The sequence below is a fragment of the Coturnix japonica genome, unplaced genomic scaffold, assembly GCF_054131305.1.
Source record: "Coturnix japonica strain WE unplaced genomic scaffold, WE-NBRP24 Scf110, whole genome shotgun sequence".
NCBI classification, from domain to species: Eukaryota; Metazoa; Chordata; class Aves; order Galliformes; family Phasianidae; genus Coturnix; species Coturnix japonica.
In genome coordinates, this window is record NW_028189013.1 from 163773 (window position 1) to 178251 (window position 14479).

General features: G+C 49.3%; 1 protein-coding gene across 6 annotated transcripts in view; it reads left to right on the forward strand.

Moving 5' to 3' along the window:
* SMC1A (structural maintenance of chromosomes 1A) overlaps nt 1-14479 on the forward strand; it is a 92866-nt gene that overhangs the window by 38941 nt on the left and 39446 nt on the right. For 5 of the 6 annotated variants that reach the window (XM_085535175.1, XM_085535174.1, XM_085535176.1 and 2 more), the window contains 4 exons: nt 1515-1753; nt 8562-8820; nt 12432-12572; nt 13755-13837. In XM_085535175.1, coding sequence (XP_085391301.1) covers nt 1515-1753; nt 8562-8820; nt 12432-12572; nt 13755-13837 — 722 coding nt within the window. Of the gene's footprint in view, nt 1-1514; nt 1754-5563; nt 5630-8561; nt 8821-12431; nt 12573-13754; nt 13838-14479 lie in introns of those variants that run through there. The other variant, XM_085535178.1, reaches the window with a different exon arrangement.

Consider the following 14479-nt stretch of genomic DNA (forward strand, 5'->3'; position numbering starts at 1 on the left):
ATTGCCCCCCATAGACCCCAAAAAGTGCTTTTTTCACCCCAAAACATCCCATAGTGCCCACAAAGCCCCCTATTACCCCCCCATATACCCCCATATGGGCTCTTTTGACCCCATATTGCCCCCCATCCTCCTCCCATAGACCCCAAAAAGTGCTTTTTTCACCCCAAAACACCCCAAATTCCCCCCAAATCTCCCCATATGGGCTCTTATTACCCCCCATTCTCCCCCATAGATTCCAAAAAGTGCTTTTTTCACCCCAAATTCCCCCCAAATCCCCCTATATTGGCTCTTATTACCCCCCATAGACCCCAAAAAGTGCTTTTTTCACCCCAAATCCCCCCATATGGGCTCTTATTACCCCCCATTCTCCCCCCACATACCCCCATATGGGCTCTTTTGACCCCAAAACACCCCCTATAGCCCCCATATACCCCCAAAAAGTGCTTTTTTCACCCCATATCCCCCCATATGAGCTCTTATTACCCCCTAGTACCCCCCATAGACCCCAAAAAGTGCTTTTTTCACCCCAAAACCCCCCATATCTTCCCATATGGGCTCTTATTACCCCCCATTCTCCCCCCATATACCCCCAAAAGTGCTTTTTTCACCCCAAAACACCCCCTATTACCCCCCCCATATACCCCCATATGGACTCTTTTGACCCCAAATTCCCCCCACATTGGCTCTTATTACCCCCCATAGACCCCAAAAAGTGCTTTTTTCACCCCAAAACACCCCAAATTCCCCCCAAATCTCCCCATATGGGCTCTTATTACCCCCCATCCTCCCCCATAGACCCCAAAATGTGCTTTTTTCACCCCAAAACACCCCCTATTACCCCCCATATACCCCCATATGGGCTCTTTTCACCCCAATACACCTCCTATTACCCCATATATACCCCAAAAAGTGCTTTTTTCACCCCAAATTCCCCCCATATCTCCCCATATGGGCTCTTATTACCCCCCATTCTCCCCCCACATACCCCCATATGGGCTCTTTTCACCCCAATACACCCCCTATTACCCCATATAGACCCCAAAAAGTGCTTTTTTCATCCCAAAACCCCCCATATCTCCCCATATGGGCTCTTTTACACCCCATTCTCCCCTATATCCCCCATATGGGCTCTTATTACCCCCATCCTACCCCCATAGACCCCAAAAAGTGCTTTTTTCACCCCAAATTCCCCCCAAATACCCCCATATGGGCTCTTTTCACCCCATATTGCCCCCCATCGACCCCAAAAAGTGCTTCTTTCACCCCAAATCCCCCCATATCTTCCCATATGGGCTCTTATTACCTCCCATTCTCCCCCCACATACCCCCATATTGGCTTTTTTGACCCCAAAACCCCCCATAGACCCCATATATACCCCAAAAAATGCTTTTTTCACCCCAAAACCCCCATATACCCCCATATGGGCTCTTTTGACCCCAATACACCCCATATTACCCCCCCAAATAGCCCCAAAAATTGCTTTTTTCACCCCAAATCCCCCCCTTGTTCCCAGGCCGACCGCTACCAGCGCCTGAAGGACGAGGTGGTTCGTGCCCAGATCCAACTTCAGCTGTTCAAACTTTACCACAACGAGGCCGAGATCGAGAAACTCAACAAGGAATTGGGCTTAAAAAACAGGGAAATAGACAAAGACAAGAAGAGGATGGACAGGGTGGAGGACGAGCTGAAGGACAGAAAGAAGGAGCTGGGCAAGATGATGAGGGAGCAGCAGCAGATCGAGAAGGAGATCAAGTGGGTGATAGGGGGAAATGGGGGAAATTGGGGAAAATTGGGGAAAATTGGGGAAAATAGGGGTAAAATGGGACTGAAGTGGGGAAAATTGGGCTACAATGGGGTTAAGTGGGGCTATAATGGGGTAAATGAAATGAAGATGATGAGGGAGCAGCAGCAGATCGAGAAGGAGATCAAGTGGGTGAAATTGGGGAAAGTGGGGTAAAAATGGGTGAAAATGGAGCGAAAATGGGGTAAAATGGAGCAAAAATGGGGGAAAATGGGGCTACAATGGGGTTAAGTGGGGCTATAATGGGGTTAAATTGGGGTAAATGAAATGAAGATGATGAGGGAGCAGCAGCAGATCGAGAAGGAGATCAAGTGGGTGAAATTCAGGGGAAAATTGGGGGAAAATGGGGGAAAATTGGGGAAAATGGGACTGAAGTGGGGTAAATGGGGCTAAAGTGGGGGAAAATGGGGTGAAAATGGGGTAAAATGGGGCTGAAGTGGGGGAAAATGGGGGAAAATTGGGGGAAAATGGGACTGAAGTGGGGTAAAATGGGGCTAAAATGGGGCAGAAATGGGGTAAAATGGGACTGAAGTGGGGTAAAGTGGGACTAAAATGGGGCTAATTGGGGCTATAATGGGGCTAAAGTGGGGTAAAATTGGGCTAAAATGGGGTAAAATGGGATTGAAGTGGGGTTAAGTGAGGTAAAATTGGGCGAAAATGGGGTAAAAATGGGGTAAAATGGGACTGAAGTGGGGCTAAAATGGGGTTAAGTGGGGCTAGAATGGAGTAAAATGGGACTGAAGTGGGGTAAAATGGGGCTAAAATGGGGTAAAATGGGACTAAAGTGGGGCAAAATGGCACCAAAATGGGGTAAAACTGAAGGACCGGAAGAAGGAGCTGGGCAAGATGATGAGGGAGCAGCAGCAGATCGAGAAGGAGATCAAGTGGGTGATAGGGGGAAATTGGGCAAAAATGGGCGAAAATGGGGAAAATGGGGGAAAATTGGACTGAAATGGGGTTAAGTGGGGCTATAATGGGGTTAAATTGGAGTAAATGAAATGAAGATGATGAGGGAGCAGCAGCAGATCGAGAAGGAGATCAAGTGGGTGAAATTCAGGGGAAAATTGGGTGAAAATGGGGGAAAATTGGGTAAATTTGGGCTAAAGTGGGGTAAAATGGGGTAAAATTGGGCTCGAATAGGGTTAAGTGGGACTAAAGTGGGGCTAAAATGGGGTAAAATTGGGCTAAAATGGGACTTAAGTGGGGTTAAGTGGGGCTAAAATGGGGTAAAATTGGGCTAAAATGGGGCTAAGTGGGGCTATAGTGGGGTTAAATCGGGGTAAAATGGGGCTAGAATGGGGTAAAATGGGGGAAAATTGGGTGAATATGGGGTAAAATGGGACTGAAGTGGGGTAAAGTGGGGCTAAAATGGGGTAAAGTGGGACTGAAGTGGGGTAAAGCGGGGTAAAATGGGGCGAAAGTGGGGTAAAATGGGGCGAAAATGGGGTAAAATGGGACTAAAGTGGGGTAAAGTGGGGCTAAAATGGGGTAAAATTGGGCAAAGATGGGGTAAAATGGGGCTAAAGTGGGAATGAAGTGGGGGGAAATGTGGTAAAATGGGACTGAAGTGGGCTAAAGTGGGGCTAAAGGGTAAAATGGGGCTAAAATGGGGGGAAATAGGGCAAAAATGGGGTAAAATGGGACTGAAGTGGGGCTAAAATGGGGTAAAATGGGACTAAAGTTGGGTAAAGTGGGACTAAAATGGGGTAAAGTGAGGCGAAAATGGGGTGAAATGGGACTGTGGTGGGGTAAAGTGGGACTGAAGTGGGGTAAGATGGGGCTAAAATGGGGTAAAATTGGGGTAGAATGGGACTAAAATGGGGGGAAATGGGACTGAAGTGGGGTAAAATGGGGTAAAATTGGGTGAAAATGGGGTAAAATGGGACTAAAATGGGGGAAATGGGACTGAAGTGGGGTAAAATGGGGTAAAATTGGGTGAAAATGGGGTAAAATGGGGCTAAAGTGGGACTGAAGTGGGGTAAAATGGGACTAAAGTGGGGTGAAGTGAGGCTAAAATGGGGTTAATTGGGACAAAAATGGGGTAAAGTGGGGCGAAAATGGGGTGAAATGGGACTGAAGTGGGGTAAAATTGGGCTAAAATGGGGTAAAGTGGGACTAAAGTGGGGTAAAATTGGGCTAGAATGGGGTAAAGTGGGGCTAAAATGGGACTGAAGTGGGTCAGAGTGGCCTTAAAATGGAGTAAAAAGGGGCTAAAATGGGGTAAAATGGGACTGGAGTGGGGTAAAGTGGGGGTAAAATGGGGCTAAAATGGGGTAAAGTGGGGCGAAAATGGTGTAAAATTGGGCGAAAATGGGGTAAAATGGGACTGAAGTGGGGTAAAATGGGGTCAAATTGGGCGAAAATGGGGTAAAATTGGGCAAAAATTGGGTAAAATTGGACTGAAGTGGGGTAAGGTGGCGCTAAAATGGGGTAAAGTGGGGCTACAATGGGGTAAAATGGGGCTGAAGTGGGGTAAAGTGGGACTGAAGTGGGGTAAAGTGGGGTAAAATGGTTGGAAATAGGGCAAAAATGGGGTAAAATGGGACTGAAGTGGAGCAAAAATGGGGTAAAATTGGGAGAAAATGGGGTCAAATGGGACTGAAGTGGGGTAAAGTGGGGCTAAAATGGGGTAAAGTGGGGTAAAATTGGGGTAAAATGGGGCTGAAGTGGGGTAAAATGGGGCTAGAATGGAGTAAAGTGGGGCTAAAATGGGGTAAAAATGGGGTAAAATTGGGCGAAAATGGGGTAAAATGGGACTGAAGTGGGGTAAAGTGGGACTGAAGTGGGGTAAAATGGGGCTAAAATTGGGTAAAATTGGGGTAGAATGGGACTAAAATGGGGGAAAATGGGAATGAAGTGGGGTAAAATGGGGTAAAATTGGGTGAAAATGGGGTAAAATGGGGCTAAAGTGGGACTTAAGTGGGGTAAAATGGGATTAAAGTGGGGTAAAGTGGGGCTAAAATGGGGTTAATTGGGACAAAAATGGGGTAAAGTGGGGCGAAAATGGGGTGAAATGGGACTGAAGTGGGGTAAAATTGGGCTAAAATGGGGTAAAGTGGGACTAAAGTGGGGTAAAATTGGGCTAGAATGGGGTAAAGTGGGGCTAAAATGGGACTGAAGTGGGTCAGAGTGGCCTTAAAATGGAGTAAAATGGGGCTAAAATGGGGTAAAGTGGGACTGAAGTGGGGTAAAGTGGGGGTAAAATGGGGCTAAAATGGGGTAAAGTGGGGCGAAAATGATGTAAAATTGGGCGAAAATGGGGTAAAATGGGACTGAAGTGGGGTAAAATGGGGTAAAATTGGGCGAAAATGGGGTAAAATTGGGCAAAAATTGGGTAAAATGGGACTGAAGTGGGGTAAGGTGGCGCTAAAATGGGGTAAAATGGGGCTGAAGTGGGGTAAAGTGGGACTGAAGTGGGGTAAAATGGGGCTAAAATGGGGGGAAATAGGGCAAAAATGGGGTAAATTGGGACTGAAGTGGAGCTAAAATCGGGTAAAATTGGGAGAAAATGGGGTAAAATGGGACTGAAGTGGGGTAAAGTGGGGCTAAAATGGGGTAAAATGGGCAAAAATTGGGTAAAATGGGGTAAAATTGGGGTAGAATGGGACTGAAGTGGGGTAAAATGGGGTAAAATGGGACTAAAGTGGGGTTAAGGGGGGCAAAAATGGAATAAAATTGGGCGAAAATGGGGTAAAATTGGGGAAAAATGGGGTAAAATGGGACTGAAGTGGGGTAAAATGGGGCTAGAATGGGGTAAAATGGGGTTAAATTGGGGTAAATGAAATGAAGATGATGAGGGAGCAGCAGCAGATCGAGAAGGAGATCAAGTGGGGGAAATGGGGTGAAATGGGGTAAAAATGGGGCTAAAGTGGGGTAGAATGGCCTCAAATGGCCTTAAGGTGCCCCAAAATGGCCCCAAAATTGTCCCAAAATGGATTGAAGGGCCCCAAAATTGCCCCAAAATTGCCCCAGGGTGCCTCATAATCGCCCCAAAGTGGCCTCTAAATGGCCCCATAATGGCTCCAAAATGGATATCAGGGCCCCAAAATGGCCTCAAAGTGTCCCAAAATGGCCCCAAAATGGATCAGAGTGCCCCATAATGGCCCCAAAATGGATCAAAGGGCCCCCAAATGGCCCTAAATGGTCCCAAAATGGCCCCAAAATGGCCCCAAAAATGAATTGAAGGGCCCCTGGTTGCCCCAGAGTGGCCCCAGAGTGCCCCAAAATGGCCCCAAATGGCCCCAAAATGGATCTGAGGGCCCATAATGGCCCCAAGGTGCCCCAAAATGGCCCCAAATGGCCCCAAAATGGATCTGAGGGCCCCATAATGGCCCCAAGGTGCCCCAAAATGGCCCCAAAATGAATTGAAGGGCCCCAAATGGCCCCAAAATGACCCTATATGGCCCCATAATGGCTCCAAAATGGATCACAGGGCCCCCAAATGGCCCTAAATGGATCTAAGAGCCCCGAATTGACCCCAAAATGGATTGAAGGGCCCCAGAATGGCCTCAAAGTGTCCCTAAATGGCCCCAAAATGGATCTAAGAGCCCCTAAATGGCCCCAAATTGACCCCCCTATATCCTATATTCTATATCCCATATCCTATATCCCATATCCCATATCCTATATCCCATATCCCATATCCTATATCCCATATCCCATATCCCTATATCCCATATCCCATACCCTATATCCCATATCCCATACCCCATATCCCATACCCCATATCCCATACCCCATATCCCATACCCCATATCCCATACCCCATATCCCATACCCCATATCCCATACCCCATATCCCATACCCCATATCCCATATCCCATATTCCATATCCCATATCCTATATCCCATACCCTATACCCTATAACCCATATCCCATATCCCATATCCCATACCCCATACCCTATATCCCATATCCCATATCCCATATCCCATATCCCATACCCTATATCCCATATCCCATATCCCATACCCTATATCCTATATCCCATATCCCATATCCCATATCCCATACCCTATATCCCATATCCCATATCCCATATCCCATACCCTATACCCTATATCCCATATCCCATATCCCATATCCTATATACTATATCCCATATCCTATATCCCATATCCCATATCCCATATGCTATACCCTATACCCTATATCCCATATCCCATATCCCATACCCTATATCCTATATCCCATATCCCATACCCTATATCCCATATCCCATATCCCATACCCTATATCCCATATCCCATATCCCATATCCCATATCCCATACCCTATATCCCATATCCTATACCCTATATCCCATATCCCATACCCTATACCCTATATCCCATATCCCATATCCCATATCCTATATCCCATATCCTATATCCCATATCCCATATCCTCTAGGGAGAAGGACGCGGAGCTGAACCAGAAGCGTCCCCAATACATCACTATGGGGTGACCCCACATGGCCACAAAGTGCCCCAAAATGGCCCTAAAATGGATCTGTAGGGCTCCAAAATGGCCCCAAATGGCCCCAAAATGGATCTAAGAGCCCCCAAATGGCCCCAAAAATGAATTGAAGGGCCCCATAATGGCCCCAAAATGTCCGTAAATGGCCCCAAAATGGATCTAAGAGCCCCTAAATGGCCCCAAATGGCCCCAAATTGACCCCCCTGTATCCTATATCCCATATCCCATATCCCATATCCTATATCCCATATCTCATATCCCATATCCCATACCCTATGTCCTATATCCTATATCCCATATCCAATATCCCATATCCCATATTCCATATCCCATATCCCATATCCCATACCCTATGTCCTATATCCTATATCCCATATCCCATATCCCATATCCTATATCCCATATCCCCTATCCCATATCCCATATCCCATACCCTATATCCCATATCCCATATCCCATATCCCATATCCCATATCCTATACCCCATATCCCATATCCCATATCCCATATCCCATATCCTATACCCTATATCCCATATCCCATATCCTATACCCTATATCCCATATCCCATATCCTATACCCTATACCCTATATCCTATATCCTATATCCCATACCCTATATCCTATATCCCATATCCTATATCCCATATCCTATACCCTATACCCTATATCCCATATCCCATACCCTATATCCTATATCCCATATCCCATATCCCATATCCTATATCCCATATCCCACATCCCATATCCCATATCCTATATCCCATATCCCATATCCCATATCCCATACCCTATATCCCATATCCCATATCCCATATCCCATACCCTATATCCCATATCCCATACCCTATATCCCATACCCTATATCCCATACCCAATATCCCATACCCAATATCCCATATCCAATATCCTCTAGGGAGAAGGACGCGGAGCTGAACCAGAAACGCCCCCAATACATCACTATGGGGTGACCCCACATGGCCACAAAGTGCCCCAAAATGGCCCCAAAAATGGATCGAAGGGCCCCAAAATGGCCCCAAAATGGATCTAAGAGCCCCATAATGACCCCAAAATGGATCTAAGAGCCCCAAAATAGCCCCAAGGGGCCCCAAAATGGCCCCAAAGTGGATTGAAGTGGCCCCAAAAAGCCCCAAAATGGCCCCAAATTGACCCCTCTATATCCTATACCCTATACCCTATATCCTATGTCCTATATCCTATACCCTATACCCTATACCCCATATCCCATATCCCATATCCCATACCCTATATCTCATACCCTATATCCTATATCCCATAGGGAGAAGGACGCGGAGCTGAACCAGAAACGCCCCCAATACATCAAAGCGAAGGAGAACACGGCCCATAAGATCAAGAAGGTGGAGGCGGCTCGAAAAGCGCTTCAAAACGCCCAGAAACAGTACAAGAAAAGGAAGGGGGACATGGACGAGCTGGAGAAGGAGATGGGGGCGGTGGAGAAAGCGAGGCAGGAGTTTGAGGAGAGGATGGAGGAGGAGAGTCAGAGCCAGGGCAGGGACCTCACGCTGGAGGAGAACCAGGTGGGACCCAAAATGACACTTTTTTGCCCCAAAATGACACTTATTTGACCCAAAATGCCACTTTTGAGCCCCCAAAAGTGCCTTTTTACCCCCAAAATACCACTTTTGAGCCCCAAAAGGTGCCTTTTTGCCCCAAAATGCCACTTTTTGGACCAAAAGGTGCCTTTTTCACCCCAAAATGCCACTTTTTTGGACCAAAAGTTGCTTTTTTACCCCAAAATACCAGTTTTCTGCCCCAAAATGATACTTTTTCACCCCAAAATGACTCTTGTTTGGACCAAAATGCCATTTTTTTACCCCAAAATCCACTGGTTTGACCCAAAATGACACTTTTTTGCCCCAAAATGACACTTATTTGACCCAAAATGCCACTTTTTTGGACCAAAATGTGCCTTTTTACCCCAAAATACCACTTCTCTGCCCCAAAATGCCACTTTTTCACCCCGAAATGCCACTTTTTCACCCCCAAAAGTGCCTTTTTGCTCCTAAATGCCATTTTTGAGCCCCAAAATGCCACATTTTTGCCTTAAAACGACACTCTTTTGGTCCAAAATGCCTCTTTTTCACCCCAAAAAGTGCCTTTTTCACCCCAAAATGCCACTTTTTCACCCCAAAATGACTCTTACTTGGACCAAAATGCCATTTTTTTACCCCAAAATCCACTGCTTTGACCCAAAATGACACTTTTTCACCCCAAAAAGTGCCTTTTTTGCCCCAAAATGCCACTTTTGAGCCCCAAAATGCCACTTCTTTGGACCAAAATGCTACTTTTCTGCCCCAAAATCCACTGGTTTGACCCAAAATGCCACTTTTTTGGACCCAAATGCCACTTTTTTGCCCCCCAAATGACTGGTTTGACCCAAAATGCCACTTTTTTGCCCCAAAATCCACTGGTTTGACCCAAAAATGCCACTTTTCTGCCCCAAAATGCCACTTTTTCACCTCAAATCCACTGCTTTGGGCACCAAAAGGGGATTTGGAGACCCAAAATGACACTTATTTGCCCCAAAATGCCACTTTTTCACCCCAAAAGGTGCCTTTTTGGACCAAAATGCCACTTTTTTGACCCAAAATGCCACTTTTTCACCCCAAAACTGCATTTTTTGCCCCAAAACCCACTGGTATGACCCCAAAATGCCACTTTTTCACGCCAAAATGTTACTTTTGTCCCCCAAAATGATACTTTTGAGCCCCAAAATGCCACTTTTTCACCCCCAAAAGTGCCTTTTTGCTCCAAAATGCCATTTTTGAGCCCCAAAATGCCACGTTTTTGCCTTAAACCACACTCTTTTTGACCAAAATGCCACTTTTTCACCCCAAAACGCTCCAGGTGAAGAAGTACCACCGCCTTAAGGAGGAGGACCCCATAACCCCCCCATAACCCCCCATAACCCCCCATATCCCCCCATATCTCCCCCATAACCCCCCATAACCCCCCAATAACCCCCCATATCTCCTCATAGACCCCATATCCCCCCCATAGACCCCATAAGCCCCCCATAACCCCCCAAACCCCCCCATATCTCCCCCATAAACCCCCATTTCCCCCCAATAACCCCCCTAACCCCCATAACCCCACTCAATCCCCCCATAACCCCCCATATCCCCCTTTATTCACCCCCTAAACCCCCATTTCCCCCCCATAACCCCTCCATAGCCCCCCAAATCCCCCCTAAACCCCCATTTCCCCCCAATAACCCCCCTAACCCCCCATAACCCCACTCAATCCCCCCATAACCCCCCATATCCCCCCAAAACCCCCCCATATCCCCCCATAACCCCCCAAAACCCCCCTATAGCCCCCCATTATTAACCCCCCCCCCCATATTATCCCCCCCCAGGTGAAGAAGTACCACCGCCTTAAGGAGGAGGACCCCATAACCCCCCATAACCCCCCATATCCCCCCTTATTCACCCCATAAACCCCCAAATAACCCCCCATAGCCCCCACATCCCCCCCAAATCCCCCCTAAACCCCCATATCCCCCCTTATTCACCACCTAAACCCCCATTTCCCCCCCATTTACCCCCCAAATCCCCCATAACCCCTCATAGCCCCCCAAATAACCACCCCATAATCCCCATAACCCCCCACAACCCCCCTATAACCCCCCATTATTGACACCCCCCCCCCCATTATCTCCCCCCCCAGGTGAAGAAGTACCATCGCCTTAAGGAGGAGGACCCCATAACCCCCCATATCCCCCCCATAGACCCCATAAGCCCCCATAACACCCCATAACCTCCCCATATCTCCCCCATAACCCCCCATTTCCCCCCAATAACCCCCCTAACCCCCATAACCCCACTCAATCCCCCCATAACCCCCCATATCCCCCTTTATTCACCCCCTAAACCCCCATTTCCCCCCCATAACCCCCCATATCCCCCCCATATCTCCCCCAAATCCCCCCATAACCCCCCTATAGACCCCATAACCCCCCCATTTCCCCCCAATAACCCTCCTAACCCCCCATATCTCCCCATAGACCCCATAACCCCCCTATAGATCCCATATCCTCCCCATAGACCCCATAACCCCCCCATATCTCCCCCATAAACCCCCATTTCCCCCCAATAACCCCCCTAACCCTCCATATCCCCCCATAGACCCCATAACCCCCCCATAGACCCCATAACCCCCCCATTTCCCCGCAATAACCCCCCTAACCCCCCATATCTCCCCCATAACCCCGCACGTAGACCCCATATCCCCCCCATAGACCCCATAACCCCCCCATATCTCCCCCATAACTCCCCTAACCCCCCATAACACCTCATAACCCCCCATAACCCCCCTTATTCACCCCAATAACCCCCCCAAACCCCCCCCTAAATGCCCCATGACCCCCCATATCCCCCCATTTATTGACCCCCCCCCCCTATTATATCCCCCCCCAGGTGAAGAAGTACCACCGCCTTAAGGAGGAGGACCCCGTAACCCCCCATATCCCCCCAAATAACCCCCCATATCCCCCCAAATCCCCCCATAACCCCCCCATATCCCCCCATTTATTGACCCCCCCCCATATTATCCCCCCCCAGGTGAAGAAGTACCACCGCCTTAAGGAGGACCCCATAACCCCCCCAAATCCCCCCCATATCTCCCCCATAACCCCCCAAACCCCCCCATATCTCCCCCATAAACCCCCATTTCCCCCCAATAACTCCCCTAACCCTCCATATCCCTCCCATAGACCCCATAACCCCCCTGTAGACCCCATAACCCCCCATAGACCCCATAACCCCCCCCATTTCCCCCCATGGACCCCATAACCCCCCATAACCCCCCTTATTCTCCCCCTATACCCCCATTTCCCCCCCATAACCCCTCCATAGCCCCCCCAAATCCCCCCTAAACCCCCATTTCCCCCCAATAACCTCCCTAACCCCCCATAACCCCACTCAATCCCCCCATAACCCCCCAAACCCCCCCATATCTCCCCCATAACCCCCCATTTCCCCCCAGTAACCCCCCTAACCCCCATATCTTCCCATAGACCCCATATCCCCCCCATAAACCCCATAACCCCCCCATATCCCCCCATAACCCCTCAATAACCCCCTATAGCCCCCCATTATTGACCCCCCCCCATATTATCCCCCCCCAGGTGAAGAAGTACCACCGCCTTAAGGAAGAGGCCTCGAAACGCGCGGCCACGTTGGCCCAGGAGCTGGAGAAATTCAACAGGGACCAAAAGGCCGATCAGGATCGACTGGACCTGGAGGAGAGGAAGAAAGTGGAGACCGAGGTCAGAACAAACCCAAATTGGGCCTTTTTGGACCCAAAATGGAGGCAAAGACCCCCTGATTGGGGGCTATTGGGGTCCTGGAGGGTGATAATGGACCCAAATTTGGGTTTTTTGGGCCCCAAAATGCAGGTGAAGATCCCCCTACTGGGGACTATTGGGGTCTAGGGGGGAATGAGGGTTAGAATGGACCCAAATTTGGGCTTTTTGGCCCCAAAATGAAGGCAAACCCACCCCTATTGGGTGTTATTGGGGTCCTGGGGGGAATGAGGGTTAGAATGGGGGGAAATTGACCCAAATTTGGCCTTTTTGGCCCCAAAATGTAGGCAAACCCACCCCTATTGGGTTTTATTGGGGGTCTAGGGGGGAAAGAGGGTTAGAATGGACCCAAATTTGGCCTTTTTGGCCCCAAAATACAGCTGAAGATCCCCCCATTGGGGACTATTGGGGGCCCTGGGGGGGCAGGGTTAGAATGGGGGGAAATGGACCCAAATTTGGCCTTTTTGGACCCAAAATGAAGGCAAACCCGCCCCTATTGGGTGTTATTGGGGGTCCTGGGGGGAATGAGGGTTAGAATGGACCCAAATTTGGCCTTTTTGACCCCAAAATGCAGCTGAAGATCCCCCCATTGGGGGCTATTGGGGGCCCTGGGGGGGGCAGGGTTAGAATGGGGGGAAATGGACCCAAATTTGGCCTTTTTGGACCCAAAATGAAGGCAAAACCACCCCTATTGGGTGTTATTGGGGTCCTGGAGGGTTAGAATGGACTCAAATTTGGCCTTTTTGGCCCCAAAATGAAGGTGAACACCCCCCCATTGGGGGCTATTATTGGGGGGGGGGGGGGAAGAGGGTTAGAATGGACCCAAATTTGGGGTTTTTGGCCCCAAAATGCAGGTGAAGATTCCCCCCCCCCTTCCATTGGGGGCTATTGGGGGTCATGGGGGGAAAGAGGGTTAGAATGGACCCAAATTTGGCCTTTTTGTACCCAAAATGTAGGTGAAGATCCCCCCATTGGGGGCTATTATGGGGGGGGGGGGGGGGGAAATGAGGGTTAGAATGGACCCAAATTTGGCCTTTTTGGACCCAAAATGTAGGCAAACCCACCCCTATTGGGTGTTATTGGGGGTCTAGGGGGGAATGAGGGTTAGAATGGACCCAAATTTGGGGTTTTTGGCCCAAAATGCAGGCAAAGATCAAGCAGAAGCTGCGGGAGATCGAAGAGAACCAGAAACGCATCGAGAAGTTGGAGGAGTACATCGCTACCAGCAAGTGAGGGGGGGGCAAGAAATGGACCCAAAAGGACCCAAAGTGGACCCAAAATGGACCCAAAATGGACCCAGATTGACCCCAAAACGGACCCTAAAGTGCCCCATAGGGTTCCCAGTTGATCTCCATGTCCCCATAGGGTCCCCAAATGGCCCCATAGTGCCCCATAGGGTCCCCAAATGGCCCCATAGTGCCCCATAGGGTCCCTATAGTGCCCCATAGGGTCCATAAATGGCCCCATAGTGCCCCATAGGGTCCCCATAGTGCCCCATAGGGTCCCCAAATGGCCCCATAGTGCCCCATAGGGTCCCCATAGTGCCCCATAGGGTCCCCAAATGGCCCCATAGTGCCCCATAGGGTCCCCAAATGGCCTCCAATGGCCCCATAGGGTCCCCATAGTGCCCCATAGGGTCCTCAAATGACCCCATAGAGTCCCTATACTGCCCCATAGGGTCCCCATAGTGCCCCATAGGCTCCCCAAATGGCTCCAAAATGTCCCTATAGGGTCCCGAACGCCCCCTATCCCCTATTGCAGGCAGTCCCTGGAGGAGCAGAAGTGGCTGGAGGGGGAGCTGACGTCGGAGGTGGAGTTGGCCCCAAAATGGCCCCATAGGGTCCCCAAATGGCCCCATAGTGCCCCATAGG